The 18,740-nt window shown below is 40.5% G+C and overlaps 1 protein-coding gene across 1 annotated transcript; it reads left to right on the top strand.

Moving 5' to 3' along the window:
* Positions 1 to 482: 482 nt before the first annotated feature.
* LOC101108681 (zinc finger protein 347-like) lies at positions 483 to 15,992 on the top strand. Its single transcript, XM_042231409.2, is given in 4 exon segments — positions 483 to 887; positions 972 to 1,402; positions 14,654 to 14,974; positions 15,048 to 15,992. Coding segments are annotated over 4 exon segments (1,704 nt in total). The 3' UTR covers positions 15,595 to 15,992.
* Positions 15,993 to 18,740: the final 2,748 nt, after the last annotated feature.

Genomic DNA, 18,740 nt, shown 5'->3' with positions numbered 1-18,740 from the left:
GTGTTCTTTTCTGGAAGATTCCCTGAGGAGGCTGGCGGGCCACAGACCATGGGATCACAAATAGTTGGATATAACAGCACACAGGCACATGCAGAATATATGTAAATTATGATTTTTTTCTCCTTGGTATTGAGGCAGCAGTGTTTCATTACTTGATCCATAGATTGTGGGCATAGTGGAAACACACAATTTCTTTGATTCCCAAAAGGAGTTTGTTTAGGTTGAGTGTTTTTGTCACCACTTGTTTAAAACTGCAGTGCTCTTAAAAATATTAAAATTATCTCTGATCAGTTTTTTTCTTAGAAACTAATCCTATTCCTTTGTATTCCTAAATTTTATAAGCTCATCATAGGTGATTCTAGGTGTTTGCTTTGCTTTGTTTGGTATAAGTGGTTTTTTAGCGTAGTAGCATATATTTAATGTGAGACATTTATTTATGAATTGTAATATACAGGATAATTGTGATTTTCTATGTTTTAGCTATGTCTCATGTACATGTGATCAAGAAATTACAACTAAAAGCAGACACTGATAAAAGACAAGTGGTCTTCAGTAAGAATTCACTACTGATAATTCCTAACAGAATCCACAGTGAAGAAAAACCTGACAAATTTATTAAAGAGTGTGGCAAGGACTTTAGTCAAAGAAGAACCCATGAATGTCCTCAGAGAATTCACACTGGAGAGAAACCTTGCAAATGTAATGAGTATGGCAAGGTCTTTACTCAAAAGGGAAACCTTACACGTCATCATCAAATAATTCATGTAGGAGAGAAACTTTACAAATGTAAGGAATATGGGAAGCTCTTCAGTAGAAAGATAAACCTTAAACTTCATAATAGAATTCATACTGGAGGGAAACTTTATAAATTTAATGAGTGTGGCAGGGTCTTTTGGCATAGGGCCACCTGTTCATTTCATCAGCATAGTCATGCTGGAGAGAGACCTTACAAACCCAATGAGTGTGGCAAGGACTTTAGTCAAAAAGAAAGCCTTGCAGTTCATCATCAAAGAAGTCATTCTGGGGAGAAACCTTACAAATGTGGTGAGTGTGGCAAGGTCTTCAGTAGAAAGAATTTCCTTCCAGTTCATAATAGAATTCACACTGGAGAGAAAACTTACAAATGTAATGAGTATGGCAAGCTTTTTCGGCATAAGAACAGTTTTGCAATCCATCTGAGTATTCATACTGGAGAGAAACCTTACAAATGTAATGAGTGTGGCAAGCTTTTTCGGCATAAGAACAGCCTTGCAAGCCATCTGAGTATTCATACTGGAGAGAAACGTTACAAATGTAATGAGCGTGGGAAGGCTTTTAGTAGAAAGTTAGCCCTCACAATTCACAATAGAAATCATACTAGAGAGAAACCTTACAAATGTAATGAGTGTGGGAAGGTCTTGCAGCAAGAGATACCTTACACTTCATAATACAATTCATGCTGAGGAGAAACCTTACAAATGTAAAGAGTGTGGCAAGATGTTTCCACAAACATCCACCCTTTCAGTTCATAAGCATATAGAGAAATGTTCTTCCAAGGAGCAAAGTGTCGTTTAATTTTATGAGTGCAGTCACAGTCCGTAGTGATTTTGGAGCCCAAGAAAATGAAATTTGACACAGTTTCTGCTTTTTCCCCATCTGTTTGCCAGAAAGTGATGGGACCAGATGCCATAATCTTTTTTTTTTTTTTTAATGAGTTTTAAGCTAGCTTTTTCACTTTCCTCTTGAACCTTCATCAAGAGGCTTTTAGTGCCTCTTCACTTTCTGCCATTAAAGTGGTATCCTCTGCATATCTGAGATTGTTGATATTTCTCCTGGCTGTTTTGATTCCCATACATGTATACTGTCCATGTAAAACATTGTTGAAAAACATTGTATCCTCAGATGTCACCAAAGAACTCTTCAAATGTCATGGATTCGGTGAATTTTGTGAGCAATACTTAAAAGAGCCCACAGCAGGGAATAGATAACTGTGAATGAATGAATCTTTAGTTCTCTAAGGTAATAAAAGCTGTAGAGTCATTACAGGCCACACCATATTATGTTAAAACTTATAATATGGGGGCATCAATGGTTGCTTCAGGTAAAGAATCCTTAGCAGATGCAGGAGACACGGGCTCCATCACTGGTCCAGGAAGATCCTACATGCCATGAAGCAATGAAAAACTCATGGCCCATAACTGTTGTCCTGTGTTCTATAGCCTGGGAGCTGCAACTACTGAAGCCTAGAGCCAGTGCTATCCAACAAGAGAACCCACAGCAATGAAAAGTCCATACACTGCAGACTGAGAGTAGCCTTTGCTTATGTAACTAGAGAAAAAGCCTGCACCATAACAAAGACCAGCACAGCAAAAATAAAAAATAAAACTTGTGGTAGGTTAATCTCCCAGCCGTCTCAGACTCTGTGATCCCATGGACTGTACCCCACCAGGGTCCTCTGTCCATGGGATTTTCCAGGCAAGAATACTGGAGAGGGTAGCATTTCCTTCTCCAGGGGATCTTCCCAACCCAGGGATAGAACCTGTGTCTCCCAAATGTCCTGTTTGGCAGGCTGGTTCTAACCACTGAGACACGTGAGAAGCCCCAAAACTTATGACATTATATGAGAGGTTGAAGGAGATATGTTGAAATGGCCAGTTATCTTCATTGTATGAATAGTCAGTGATTTTGAGTATGTTACTTTTCGTGTCTTTCGACATGAAGTCTGTTGATCTTACACTATTACAGGCTTTTCACGATATTCCCTGGAAAAGAGTAAGATGAAGGACCAACTTCATTAGGTACCCTTTCTTCACTTCCAGCTGAAATTGTCAAATTGAATAGTGTGTGAATTAGGGTCAGGCAGAAACAGAATAATGTAAAACTAGGTCATGGCTCATCATACTCATTATGTTCAGGGTGCACTTCTATAGACAGGCCACAAGGGTTGTGGGGTAGAATCCTCCACCACCTGAAATCTTTGAAATCTTGATATCATGTGGAGTGATCCCAACCACTTCAGTGCTTTCAGATGTTTTAGCTCTCATTATTTTTCCCTTCCTTATTATTAGAATAGTTTTATTTGAATGTACAAATGTGTTGACTGGAAATGGATTAAAACGAATTATACATTGAGGTGAGGTGATATTTCTTGTTCTTCCCAATCAATGAATATGGTATATTTGCCTTGCAATTCAGCGACTATGGTTTGTTTCTCAAAAATGCCCTAAATAAAAAGTTATTTTTAACTTTTACTACCATATTATTTTTTAGCATAAAAGCCCATGTTTTGATAGATTAAGTTTTTCTTTTACTTTTTGCATACAAATATGTATGTTTAAAATTTCAATTCCAGTTTGTAAATGGCAGCTATAAAAGAATTGCATTCAATTTTTTCATGTGGTTCCTATCTTTGCAAATTATACTTTTTCTAGATATTTTTATAGACTTGCTTTTCTACATACACCATACTAACTTTTCTGTGTTTCCTATTACAAGTTGCCACAAATTTGAGTACCTTAAACCAGCACAGATTTATTCCCTTGTTTTTTAGACACCAGAAATGTCCAGTATATCCAACGAATGCACTGTGCTCCTGCTGGATTCTCCTGATCACAATTCATTTTCTTGCCTGTTCCCAATTCTAGAGGACATGGTTAAATTACTTCCTTTGGCTAATGGTCCCCATGTGTATTTCTATAACACATTCTTGGTTAATTATTGGGTTTGTTCAGATATCTTCCCATCATCTAGGTATTGCCTGAATCTGTTTTTAAACCAGGACTTCCTGTCACTATCATTGTTCATATACAATTTCATTGTACTTACCTTCATCATGATCTTGGTGAAATTCCCTTATATAAGCTACGTGAAGTCAGGGTATTCATTTTGTTTCTTGCTACATATTTAGAGATTGGAATCATTCCCCACTTAGACAGTGAATGAATGCCTTTTATGAATAGAGGTGATTGAAGTAAAAAATAGGCACCCTCAGTCACACAGTGAAATAAACGTGCTTATGAGCACAGATTTCTTTTTTCTTTTTGGTTAGAACGTTTTATTTAAAAAAAATTTTTTTTAATTGAAGGATAATTGCTTTACCAAATTTTGTGGTTTTCTAACATACATCAACAAGAATACAGCCATGCCCCTCCCTTCTGAACTTCCCTCCCATCTCCCTCACCATCCCACCCTTCAGCCTGTCACAAAGCCCTTGTTTGAGTTCCCTGAATCATAGAAATTCCCACTGGCTCTCTATTTTATATATGATACTCTAAATTTTCCTGCTACTCTTTGCATACAACTCACTTTCACCATCCTCCCTTCCCCCATGTCCATAGGTCTGTTTCTACATTACTGCCCTGAAAATAAATTCATCAGTACCATCTTTTTAGATTCCCATATATATGCATCAGTATACAATATTTATATTTCTCTTTCTGACTTACTTCACTCTGTATAATAGGCTTTAGGTTGAACTGACTCAAATGCATTCCTTTTTATGGCTGAATAGTACTCCATTGTATATATGTACCACAGCTTCTTTAGCCATCCGTCAAAGGACATCTAGGTTGCTTCCATGTTCTAGCTATTGTAAATAGTACTGCAATGAACATTGGGGTACATGTGTACCCCTTTAATTTTGATTTCCTCGGGGTATATGCCTAGGAGTGGGATTGCTGGGTCATATGGTGGTTTTATTCCTAGTTTCTTAAGGAGTCTCCATACCATCTTCCATAATGGTTGTATCAGTTTACATTCCCACCAACAGTGCAAGAGTGTTCTCTTTTCTCCACACCCTCTCCAGGATTTATTGTTTATAGACTTTTTGATGATGGCCATTCTGACTGTTGTGAGGTGGTATCTCATTGTAGTTTTGATTTGCATTTCTCTAATAATGAGTGAAGCTGGTTTTAGAAAAGGCAGAGGAACCAGAGATCAAATTGCCAACATCCACTGGATCATGGAAAAAGCAAGAGAGTTCCAGAAAAACATCTATTTCTGCTTTATTGACTATGCCAAAGCCTTTGACTGTGTGGATCACAAGAAACTGTGGAAAATTCTGAAAGAGATGGGTATACCAGACCACCTGACCTGCCTCTTGAGAAATCTGTATGCAGGTCAGGAAGCAACAGTTAGAACTGGACATGGAACAACAGACTGGTTCCAAATAGGAAAAGGAGTACATCAAGGCTGTATATTGTCACCCTGCTTATTTAACTTCTATGCAGAGTACATCATGAGAAACGCTGGACTGGAAGAAACACAAGCTGGAATCAAGATTGCTGGGAGAAATATCAATAACCTCAGATATGCAGATGACACCACCCTTATGGCAGAAAGTGAAGAGGAGCTAAAAAGCCTCTTGATGAAAGTGAAAGAGGAGAGTGAAAAAGTTGGCTTAAAGCTCAACATTCAGAAAACAAAGATCATGGCATCTGGTCCCATCACTTCATTGGAAATAGATGTGAAACAGTGGAAACAGTGTCAGACTTTACATTTTTGGGCTCTAAAATCACTGCAGATGGTGACTGCAGCCATGAAATTAAAAGACACTTACTCCTTGGAAGGAAAGTTATGACCAACCTAGACAATATATTCAAAAGCGGAGACATTACTTTGCCGACTAAGGTCCGTCTAGTCAAGGCTATGGTTTTTCCAGTGGTCATGTATGGATGTGAGAGTTGGACTGTGAAGAAAGCTGAGCGCTGAAGAATTGATGCTTTTGAACTGTGGTGCTGGAGAAGACTCTTGAGAGTCCCTTGGACTGCAAGGAGATCCAACCAGTGCACTCTGAAGGAGATCAGCCCTGGGATTTCTTTGAAAGGACTGATGCTAAAGCTGAAACTCCAGTACTTTGGCCACCTCATGCGAAGAGTTGACTCATTGGAAAAGACTCTGATGCTGGGAGCAATTGATCAAATAGGTTCATCAGTACTACTTTTCTAGATTCCATATATATATGTTAATGTACGACATTTGTTTCTCTGACTTAATTCTGTAACAGGCACTAGGCTCATCACCTCACTACAGCTCATCCTTTGTTCCTTTTTATAACTAATAGTCCATTGTATTTACACGTTTTCTGTATCTATTCATTTGTTGATGGACGTCTAGTTTGCTTCCACGTCCTGACCATTGTGTAGCATCTCTGTACGGCCAGTTGTGCGTGCCTATTTACATACACAGGCAGAGCAAGCTACAGTTATTCTGATGCCCCCAGAGATATAGATTACTATGAGCAATACTGTTAATCCAGTTCTCCTAAGGCCAGTTCTTGAAACTGCCCTAGGCATACCCTTGGCACTGAATCAAGATGAAGCAGTTTATGGCATGGGTGCAGTCAGCTCATCATGCAGTTAGCATTTTTCCCTCTAGTAGCAGTTACCATATCTGTAAAACTCAGAAATGTGGAACTTCTTTGTGATCCAGTGGTTAGGAATTTGCCTTCCGATGCTGGGGACATGGGTTCTGTCCGTGGTTGGGAAAGTGAGATTCCACATGGCACAGAACAATTAAGCTGGTGTGAGAGACCCCACGTGCCAATAGTAACAACCAGAGTAGTCAAATAAATGTAAATATTTTAAAAAGAACTCAGAAATGTGCATCAGACAGTGAGACTGGTTCTTGTGTCCTAACATTTGGATGCTTGAGTCTTTCTCTTGTGTCAGGGAGGGTCTGGAAGACTTCAGCTTTTCTATCCGCAAGAGACAAAAGAGAAAGACAAATACATATGGTATCATTGTATCTGTGGAATCTAAACAAAGGGTAAAAATGAACTCTTCAAAACAGGAATAGAGGTACTGACCTACAAAATATGGTTATCAGGGGGTAAGAAGTGGAGAGAGATGAGGATTAACATATACCTACTGCTATAAAGTAGGTAACTAATAAGGACCTAACATAAAGCACAGAATTCTACTGAATTCTACTCTGTAATGAGCTATAATGGGAAAAGAATCTAAAAAAGTGCATATATGTGTATGTATAACTGATTCAATTTTCTGTATGCCTGAAACTAACACCATGTTGTGAATCAACTATACTCCAATAAAGTGTTAAAAGGAAAAAACAGTGAAGACATGGCAGGGGAAGAGGCGCTTTGTACTTGTGGGTGGCGTGGGGATGAGTGTAGAGTACTGCTGGGTTCCAAGAGGATTCAGGTCTTTTAAGGGGGTCAGGATAAATGGCAATGTTGAGGGACTCAGCCAGTTATATGTATATATCCATTCTCCCCTCGAACTTCTGTCCCATCCAGGCTGTCACATGATATTGAGCAGAGTTCCCTGTGCTATACAGTAGGATGTTTGTGTTTTATAAATGGGTTTGCTGGTATCGTTTTTTTTTAGATTCCACGTATAAGTGATATTTAATCTGTCTTTATCTGACTTATTCACCTAGTATGATAATCTCCAGGCCCATTCATTTTTATCTTTAATTTTATTTTTCCAACAGGGTTCAGTATTTCTTGGATAAATCACTTCAGTTTGTGTTTACTAGTTCAGATGTGCTAAATCCTCCACAGATCTATTCTTGGAATTTCCTTAAGACTTTCCCCCAGGTGTCTGGGCCAAACAGTATTAACTTAATACCTAGTCGATCCACATCTGTGTACACTGACTCCATGCCCAACATGAAGGACAATTCACATACAGCTTGCTTTCTCAGATCACAGAAAGCAGCTGACACTTTTTTCACTTTATTAATCAAGAAAGCTATATTCTCACCGGATTATTTCTTCAGCAGGGCTCAGCTGGTAAAAGAGGAGATAAGTAGATAATTTAGTTACATCAGTATGACATTTCACTACTGTCTATAATCATGAACATAAAATCCACAATGCTGTGCAAAAATGTTTTTTCATGATCACCAGAGAAATGGCAAAATGGAAAATATTTTCTTAGCATTGATGTCGCAACCCATTTCCTATAGGCAAGACTAGCCTGCATGACCTCTTGTGAGTTCCAAAGGGCAGACCAGTTGCTTATCAAAGAAGGGTGCTTATGCCGGGTCAATCCTGTCTACTTTTGTCTGGCTCTCTGAGATCCCATGGACTGTAGCCCACCAGCCTCCTCTGTCCATGGGGTTCCCAGACAAGCATACTGAAGTGGGTTGCCCTTTCCTACTCCAGGCGATCTTCCCAGCCAGGGATTCAACCCAAGTCTCCTGTACTGGCAGGTGGATTCTTTACCACTGCACTGATTAGGACACCAAATCACTTAAGACCCTGCAGACACCCTAATCTTGTCAGCAAACCCATCCTTTTGCAATTTTATAATATCTTGAGTAAAGAAGAATACAATACTGTGACTGCCTTGATCCTTAGCAGAAAATATAATCTCTCCCTACTCACCAGGGAGGGGGCCTAATGTGTTTCCTCCTAGCCTGGCAAATATATAAAGCCACTCTTTCTCCTCCATAACTCTTTGTATTTCAAGTTATTTGGTTTGGCATTGCAGAGAGTTAAGATTTTGCCATTAATATAACCTCTGGGATCTTGTTCAATTTAACAGCAACCCAGACCTCTGACTTCAAGATTCAGAGGAACATCTTTTAACACCTAATGGTGTTTTTACGATGTAACAGGACCAGACACAATACATCCCCAAAGAAACACGCAAGGCCCTTCACTGACATTCTAAGATACATACACTGAGGTTCTTGGGTGTTTGTTTTTTTTATTATTATTGGTTTAATATTCCTAATGTTCCATTTTTCAACTATAACATGTATTCATTTTTTTTTTATTTTTCTTGGTGTTAAGGTTTATGATGACAGAGTTGAGCTTACTTCAGACCCTGTATTGTGTAAAGTAGCAATGATTAAAGAATTCTCCCACTGAACTTCTAGAAAGCGCCACTGGAGTTTCTGTCTTTCTAGTCGGACCTTCGCGTCGCAGGCTCCTTTTCTGTGTATCCGGGGTCTGAGATTCGCTACTGACTCTAAAGACTCTATATCCCCACGCCCACCCCACCACCCCAGCAAACTGAGAGACGTCTCCGTGAGCGACGAAGAGACTCCTCAGTTTTGAAGTCGCTCTCTGCTTTTGGTCCACTGAGACGCTGCGTTTGGCACCTCTTTCCTGCTTAAAACCACTAACTGACCTCACTGAACCTTTTGCTCTTCCTGCACCTCATAAAACTGTTCCGCGAGCTGGTTTATTCGCTCTGCAGCTTCGGCCTACCGCCCCAGAGCCCGCGCCGCCCCTGAGACCCTCTCCCTCCCAGCCCCTCTGTCCTTATGTCCCGCAAACCTTCCATTCATAGTGACCCTGTATGGGGGCAGGTGACCTGAGCCAGCCACGTGTCACCCATGGTTCTTAGGTCCCAAATTCCACCCGTTGGAATTTGGCTCTTGAGGGAGGGGGCCTTCTTATTTAGTCACCATCCCTGTGAATAGTGGGCGAGGGGGCTCATGAAAAGCAGAGACAGCGACTCCGAGAGAAATAGAAAATGGAGAAAAGCATGAGGGAGAAGCGATGGCAATGAAGAGGATTGGTGGGGAACTTGGAAGAGACATCTTCACGAAAGAGAATAAGCACTCGGCAGCGGGTGGGGAAAGGAGAGAAGTTTAGAGAAAAGCAGGATCTCCGGAGTCAAGGTGAGCAGAATAAGTAGGTGTTCTTAAGTCAGTCTTTGCAAACCCTGTATCTCCCAGAGTTTGAAGTTCATGACCGTTGAGTCTAGGGATGCTATCTAACCATCTCATCCTCTGCCGCCCTCTTCTATAGCCTTCAAGGGAGAGGGACTGTAAATCATGGCTCCCAAAGGGGGCGACAGTGGAGAGGCGGTTCACACAGAGCCCGCAAAGGAGATACAAGAGTTGGGGCCTTGGCTTACAGACAATATCCTGCTGGGAGAGAAAGGGGACTGTTAGCGATTGGAGAAGCTGAGAAAGGAAACTGAGAGGAAGCGTAGCCACTTGGGGTGCCAGAGAGTTGGGTGGAAGGAAGGGCAGAGATGGAGGAAGAAAGGCTGAAATATGAAGATTGAGGATCACCAGAGAGGTTGGAGAGAAAGCATCTTGACGGGGAACGGGGAACGGATGGCAGAGAGAAGCCGGATGGGAGTCGAGGAAGAAGTAGAGGAGGACAAGCATAGCAGGAGAGCAGAGGGGAAGAGGAATAGAGACGGAGAAATGAGTAGGGAAACAGATAAACCAAATGAAGTGGAAACAATTAGTGGGCAGGTGGGGGAGGGGACTGGATCCAGACGAGTGCTGAATTGGTTGGATAAGGATTATGAACACAGTACATTGGTTTTTGGCGTTAGAATCTAATAAATTTTAAACTTGTTTGTACAAATGCAAATGAGAGTTGCAAAACTTCCGTCTGTAGGGCTTCTGCATTTTCTAATTATTTGTATGAAAAGGTAGCGTCCATGTGCAGAGCCTGTAGTGGTGGGGGCTGCAGCAGTGACCTGACTCCCAAAGGTGGGTCAGCCCCTTCCCTTTTCCTGGTGTGGAATAAAAGTTATGGAGAGAAGTGGGGCAGGAAGTGACTGACTCTTACTACACAGTGCCTTTTGAAGAAACACTAAGCATGTTCTTTGTGATAGTTTTCCTTTTTTCCTTACATTTCTTTTCTTTTTTTTTTTTTTTTTTTTTGTAGCTTGGGATAAAGATTGCTTCATTCAATAGCAGCTTTCTTGTAAACAGTCGTTCACTTCTGAAAGAGGAATTGATGGCCTCCTGTAATTAATTCGTGGCATTCTTTTCTAAATATGCTGTATTCTCAACTTTTTTTTTTGTACTTTGCATCATTATCATTCAATGAAAAAAATTTAACAAGCTGATTCACTTAAGGTTTCTTTCACATTTAGTTGAGGCCCATTTGCTGTTTCCTTTTAACATTATATCTTCACATTTTTTTGGTAACTGGTAATTAGTTATAGACTATTATGATGAATACTTAATAAGGATGTCAGTGATCTTTTATATTAACAGTCAAGACCTAATTTAAGCAGTTGGTGTGATATTCCATTTTCCTCTCTTATGTGATCTGGTAACTAGTGAGCTATGAGCTGATCTGATGATGCTTGCCTCAGGTCCAGAAACTGAGCAACATTGATCCCTGAAATGATTGGCCAAATTGGATGTGTGACTGTGTGTGGCATTTCTTGGAGGGAGTGCCCAGTTGTAGTTAGAGTTTGAAATGAATCCCAGTTTTGCAAAATGAAAAAGAAGAACAGTAATGGAGGCAGGAACATAGGCTGAGAGTCTGAGAGGCAATCATGAGCCGTATTCTATGAATAAAGGTCAATGCTTAAAGTGAGATACATTATGAGCAGATGTTTTCTATGTATAAGGGTCAATCTGCAGGGAGGCCTCCCGCCCTCATTGGCTTCCCCGTGTCCTCAGGGCAGCATCCTGACTCCTCAGGTGGCTCCACAGCCCTTTGTCACCCTCAGGTCGCTGCCAGTGTCTCCAGCCTCATCCTGGGAGCTGACCCCATTCTCATGGTCAGTCTGTCCTGGTCACGTTCACTTAGTCCTTGTTCATAAACACCAAAACCTTCTCTGTCTCGGATCTTAGTTTCTACGCCTGCCTTTGGTCACTAATCACTGTGGCTCTTGCTCTTTCTGTTCCTTCAGGTCTAGGCCAGCGAGGTCTCCCCGTTTCCTTCCCATATTCTGTCACGTTAATCAGGTTTACTGCCTCTATATTAATCACCCTCATCAGAAATGCCCTTGTCCTTTGATTATTTGGAGTCTTTCCTCTTTTCCCTTCATTGAATGATGCTTCAGTGACTCAAGTTCCTCTTCCTTGCAGTGAGATGGGTATCTCACTTGAGGTGAAGACTAGGACTGTGGGTTGGGCTGAAGAATTCTCAGGGGAGACAGAGGGGACAGGGTAGGTGATGATGGTTCCCGTATCTGTTCTGGACACTTCGACTCTAATTGATCCTTACTGCCAAAGAGGCCACTGAGGGGAAATAAGTTCTGACTTTTTATAGTACATTTAAAACCAAATGAGCACCTCCTTGAAAACTTAAGTGTTTGGGAATGGAATGGAATGTTCAGAAACAGATGTCAGGGCTAGGGAGTGTCTCGTTACACCATCTAATTTAAACTGTGAAATTAGGCTTACTAATTTTTTTTCTTTCTTTTCTGACCACATGATGCAGCTTCCAAGGTCTTAGTTCACTGAGTAGGGATCGAACCTGAAACCCTGCAGTGGAAGTGAGGGATCTTAACCACTGGACCATGAGGGAATCCTCCAACTTCACTCATCTCGATTCAGTATTTTCTTAGTGAAATAAAATAATAAAGTTTGGAGTTTGTTAATCAGTACATACCTAAAATTAATGATAAAAATCACATTATTATTTTAAAAATTTATTTACTTCCTGTACTGTGTCTTCAGTGCTTCAGTGTCTTTTCCCTGCTTCTGGCGAGTGGTGGCCACTCTCTGGTTGCAGTGCACATGCTTCTCATTGCAGTCGCTTCTCTTGTCTTGCAGCCCAGGCTCTAGAGCGTGCCGGCTTCAGTAGTTTCACCTCCTGGGCTCTACAGCTCTGGCTCACGGGCTTAGTTGCCCCTCAGCATGTGGGATCTCAGACCAGGCAACAACCCGTGTCTTGCATTGCCCAGTGGATTCTTTACGAGTTACTAGTAGGGAGGCCCTCATATTATTTTTAAATACAGGTATTTTATAGAGATTGGAAGAAATCTTCTGTATATTATTTTCTGCTTGTATTACTTTTTATTTTTTTTTGAACTAGAATAAGATAATATCGAGGACTTCCCTGGTGGTACAATGGTTAAGAATGTGCTTGCCAGTGTAGGGTGCACGGGTCCCACCCCAGGTTCAGGAAAATGCCTCAGAGCAACTAAGCCCATGGGCCACAACTACTAAGCCTGGGCCCTAGAGCCTGGGAGCCATTACTATGGAAGCCCGCACTCTCTAGAGCCTGTGCTCCAAAACAAGGGAAGCCACTGCAAGGAGAAGCCTGTGTACTGCAGCTGCAACTAGAGAAAGCCCACTCACAGCAACGAAGAACCAACATAAGCAAAATAAATAAGCTTTGAAAAAGAAATAGAATGTTGACAAAGTTACTGAATGAAGAAGTAAAATGAAAGAAGAGAATGGGAACCCACTCCATATTATTGCCTGGAGAATTCCATGGATAGAGGAGCTGGTGGGCTGCAGACCATGGGGTCGCAAAGAATCAGACATAACTGAATGACTAACACAAAGTTACTGAAGTACAGTTAATTCATTTTTAATGTCCCAAAGATCCCAAAATACGCATGAATAAAAGGAAAATGTGAGTATCATTCCAGAATGAGTCAAAGGGCAACTCTTTAGAGAAGGAAATGGCCACCCAGTCCAGTGTTCTTGCCTGAAGTATTCCATGGGCAGTCGAGCTGGTGGGCTGCCATCAGTGGGGTTGCAAAGAGTTTGGCATGAGTAAGCAGGTAAACAACAACTTCCACACACAGCAGATTGAGCTCTGAAAAAGAAATCTAGCGTCTAACTTTCCTCCTGCAGATTCTTCAGTGACTTCCAGTAACTTTTGGAATAAAGTCCTAAATCCAAAGACCTTGTAGAAAGCAGCATCTACCTGGCATCACCCCCCCTTTGTTCTGTGTGTCCCAGTCACACTGACTGGCTTTCTGTTTAGTAAATATCTTCCTGCCTCAGAGCCGGCCCTCAGGCTATTCTTTGTCCTTGCAACACTCTTCCACTTCCCACCTTGCCAATCCTAAGTGTTTCTTCCTCACAGAATCCTTGTCTGATTTATCTTTGTAGGTCAAGACTTCTGTTGAATCTTCCCTTAGCACCAGGCCTGTTTCAGAGCACATATGACAATACTAATGCTAAAATTATGGATGAAATTGGCCGGCTGGCTGCTTGAATGGAAGCTCCATCACGTTCACTGCTGTATGCTCAATTTGAGGCACAGAGTTGACGCTGAGTAAATTTTGATTGAATGAGAGAAAAACATAAAGGGAACTCTTGTTTGTTTACGCATGCATGCATGAGTGCATGGATGTGTAACTCCATGGTTTTATTAGAAGACATTATCTCATAAATATGTTTTATGCTTTGTAGCAGTTGCAACTGTATCTTAAGTGTATTCCATGGCCTTAAGCTTTTTCTGCCTCATCATAAGAATGATATTTACATTGTGTGGGTTGGCGGGGAGAGGGTGTGACCCTGCATAGTGACCATTTATGCTGTTCCATTGTATTTCAGATTCCTTGAATTTGTTCCACATATTCTCAGGGAACTCTGTGGATGGTCTTTATGCTCTGTTACTTAACTCTTTGATTCCTTAGGTTCAGTTGTCACTCCCAACCACCTGAGCTCAGAAGCTATTGCCTCATTGCTTAAGCATTTGACCAGAGCAATTTCTTAAAGTGACAAAGTTTTCTCCCCAGTAAGATGGACACAGATCTTTCTCTAACGTGCTATTATGTTGGTGACAAGTTCATCCGTGTGAAGACTTTAGAGTAATGCTCAGTGTGTAGGAAATGCTGAAACACCTGTCATCAGTGTGATGATGTCATCATCACAATGTGTGTCCTTTTAAAGCCACTGTGGACTTTGTAGTCTCTGAAGATACCAGTCTGGCTGTAATTCATCTACATAGTGAATGTCACTCAGTGTAGAGTGTAACACTTCTGCATAGACAACCTTTGATTGAATTTTTTTTTGTATGTTCTTCATGGAGAATTCATACTGGACAGAGACCTTACATATGTAATGAGTGTCGGAAAGCTTTTAATGCATGTTCAGACTTAACTAGACATCAAGCAGTTCATACAGGAGAGAAACTGTATAAATGTGACGTATGTGGAAAAGCCTTTAGTCAAAACGCAACACTTACAGTTCATCAGAGAATTCATACTGGAGAGAAACCATATAAATGTGATATATGTGGCCGGTGCTTTATTCAAAATGCACACTTTGGGATTCATCAGAGAATTCATACTGGAGAGAAACCATATAAATGTGCTGAGTGTGGAAAAGCTTTTAGTGCATTCAGACTTAAGTAAACATCAAGCACTTCATACAGGAGGGAAACCATATAAATGTAATTTATGCGGCAAAGCCTTCAATCTCAGGTCTTATTTTACACTCCATTGGAGAATTCATACTGGAGAGAAACCGTATCAGTGTGATGTATGTGGCCAGTGCTTTAGTCGAAATTCATAGCTTAGGCATCATCGGAGAATTCATACTGGAGAGAAACCTTACAAATGTAATGAGTGTGGCAAAGCCTTCAGTCAGAGTTCAGGCCTTAAAGCTCATCAGAGAATTCATACTGTAGAGAAACCATATAAATGTGATGAGTGTGGCAAAACTTCTAGTGCACATCCAGACTTAACTAAACATCAAGCAGTTCACACAGGAGAGAATCCATATACATGTAATTCATGTGGCAAAGCCTTCAGGTACAGGGCTTCCTTTGCAGTTCATCACAGAACTCATACTGGAGAGAAACCATACAAATGTGATGAGTGTGGCAAAGCTTATAGCGCACGTTCAACCTTTATTTACCATCAAGCAATACATACGGGAGAGAAACCATATAAACGTAACTTGTGTGGCACAGCCTTCCGGTACAGGACCGACTTTTCAGTTCATCAAATAATTCATAATGGAGAGTAATCTTACAAATGTCCTGAGTGTGGCAAAGTCTTTAGTAAGAGTCTAGTCCTTACAGTCAATCAGAGTTCATACAAAAGAGAAACCATGTAAATATGATATGTGTGCCTTACTCAAATTGCACACCTTGGAATTAATTGGAGAGTTCATACTGGAGAAAACTCTCACAAATGTAATGAGAGGCAAAGCCTTTAGTGCATGTTCAGCCTTAACTGACCATTAGGCAGTTCATACAGGAGAGAAACTAGACATGTAATTTATGTGCAAAGCCTTCAGTCACAGGAATCACTTTTCAGGTCTTCTGAGAATCCATACTACAGTGAAAACTTACAAATGTGATGAATGCAGTAAAGCATATCATCTGTTTGACCCTCAGAAAAGTCACACTGGAGGAAAACCACACAAATACATGTGGCAAAGCTTTGATTCTATGTTCAGACTTAAGTAACCATCAGGTAATTGATTCTGAATTGAGATCTTACCCACATCGTGAATGTGGCAGGTGTTTGTTTTGGAAGGCATTCATTTCTTACAAAGCAAGAGAAAATTCATGCTGGAGAGAAGCCATACATATAGAGTGCAGTCAATCTTAAGTGACCATAAGGTAACTCTTATGGAGGGAACCATATAATGTAATGTGTGGCCGGGTCTTCAGTAACAGGTCTCATCATTCACATCATCAGAGAATTCATAATGCAGAGACATCTTACAAACGTAAGGTGGGGAACATACTGGAACAGTACTTTACAAATGCATTGGGGGTGGAAAAAATTTCAGCTTGAGTTGGATGCATTTGACAACAAGAGTCCATACTGAAGAGGAGTCATGGAAATGTGTGGGCAAGGGCTTTCTCCAGGCTCCGAGTGCACTAGACCTCAAATTACACGTCTTTCAGAGAAACTACACAGATATAATGTGCATGCTAAAACTTTAACCCAGAGTTCAAATCTGTGAAATATGAAAGGATTTATATTGGAGAGCAAGCTTGTACAGGTAATGAATGTTGTATAGTTTTTTTCATCAGATATTCACACCTTGGGCACAATGAGGTAATTTTGCAGATCAGAAACCGAACAGATGTACTGAATATGAAAACATTTCTAAGAAAGCCAGTATGTCTTCAAGATTCACTAAGAAATTCATACTGGGGAGAATCCTTACAGATGTAATGAATTTGCCAAGTTTTTAGACCAGTTCTTACAGCAGGCCACACATCAGACAGTTCATATTAGGAAAAATAAATCTTTAGTTTTCCAACATTAACCTGCAATACTATTGCAGAATAATTATATTAAATATGTTGAAACTCATGGCATGAGGTGTATATTAAATATGTTGAAACTGAAGGACATGTAGGAGGATAGCCCAGTATCTTCAGTGTGTGAAGTGTTTAATTAGTGGAGTTTTCTTGAGAAGGCCATATTACTATTGAGAGGGTAACAGGCAGGAAGGCCAGGGGTCTCCAAACGGAGGAAATAGGCTGCAAGTGTCAGACATTTCTCTCTCTCTTAAGCGGCAGGAGGAAACAAACAAGTGATCTTTTTTTCCTTCTCTATACAAATTTAAGAGGAGATTTCTCTTAAAATACTGTGTTGCCATAATGATACCTGGTTTCACCTGAAGTTAACTATTCTCAAACCTTGAGATAACCAATGCATTTTTCTTATGGAAATGTTTGTCTTAAGCTATGTTAATGTACTATGCATTTACCCCAGACTCTGTCTTCAAACCAGCATGTTATACTCAGACATTGTTCCCCTAATCTATGTAAACGAAACTATTTGTATGGTAATCTGCCCTTCTGCAAGATTCAAGTCAATCGTTTTATGGCCTGGGATGACTTGTCTGGTGCCAAGATTATCCTAAAATACATTTTATGGATGAGGGGCCTGGTGTCATTCTGAGTTTTAAGACATTTCTTTTCTTTTGTTAACAGACTGCTAGTGACTGTATAACATGCAGCTGAAGACTAGCAGGGGGGTACTCTTTCTACCCCCTTCTGATGGCTATGTCAAAATATTTCTCCATCTCCTTTATACTTTAATAAAACTTTATTACACAAAAGCTCTGAGCAATCAAGCCTCATCTCTGGCCCCAGATTGAATTCTTCTCCTCCGGAGGCCAAGAATCCTGGCGTCTTTCCGTGGTTCAGCAACAACCTTTCACTACGACTTTTCTGCAGTAGTTTGAAAACCTTCTGTAGCTTTTTTACAGGCCTTTCATGGTGGTCTCTGCAGAGGAATTAGTAAGATGAAGAGGCTAAGCTGATTAAGTGTGGTTCATTCATAGCCATCTTTCCTGAAAAAACAGGGACACTGAATTATTCAATTTACTGGTGTGTGAATTGGCATCAGGTAAGGGCAGAGAATAATGTAAAACTGTGCCATAACTTACCATGCTTGTTATGTTCAGGGAGCCCTTCCATACGCAGACCACAGCGTGTTGTAGGACTGGGTGCTATACCATTTTACCATCGAGACAGCAGTTATCTGAGTGGAATTTAATTTAAAAAAAAATCAAATAGTATGTATATGTATATGATTGACATTTAACTGCTGGTATTACCATTTGCTACTGTTTTATTCAGAATGTGTCATGGATCTCCTCTTTTGATTCATAAAATGTAATCACTTTCTCCACAACCCTGGATGAATCATGTTCTTCCCACCAACAGGGTTTTATCCGACCTCAGTGTTTTGTAACAGATGGTAACAATGCAGTGTTAGGCTCTTGGGGCTGAAACAATCTATGAGAATTTGCTTTCCACAATGGAACCAAAGATCATGCAATTTGGGAATTACATATTCACAATTTGCACTTGAGTTACTTTGCTTCAGAACATTCGGACAGCTGTAATTAAAATACCATAGCAGTACATTTTCAGACTCAAAATGTATTTAAATAGAAAAATTGTGGAGTTCCCCAGCAGTCCAGTGGTTCAAACTCCACACTTCACTGCAGAGGGCACAGGTTTAATTCATGATCAGGGAAGTAAGATTCTACAAGACACCAGGCAGGCCCCCCCTACCCCAAAAAAAAGGTACAAAAATTTAAACTTAGAAATTTTAAAGATCTAATTGAAGTTGAATGATTCATGAATCAAGCAGCACCCTATCTAGTTCATTCAGAGGTGCTCAAAGGAACTGTAC

The sequence above is a fragment of the Ovis aries genome, chromosome 14 (genome assembly GCF_016772045.2).
Source record: "Ovis aries strain OAR_USU_Benz2616 breed Rambouillet chromosome 14, ARS-UI_Ramb_v3.0, whole genome shotgun sequence".
Taxonomy (NCBI): domain Eukaryota; kingdom Metazoa; phylum Chordata; class Mammalia; order Artiodactyla; family Bovidae; genus Ovis; species Ovis aries.
Note: the sequence above shows the minus strand (reverse complement) of the source record. Positions and strands in the feature narration are given on the sequence as shown.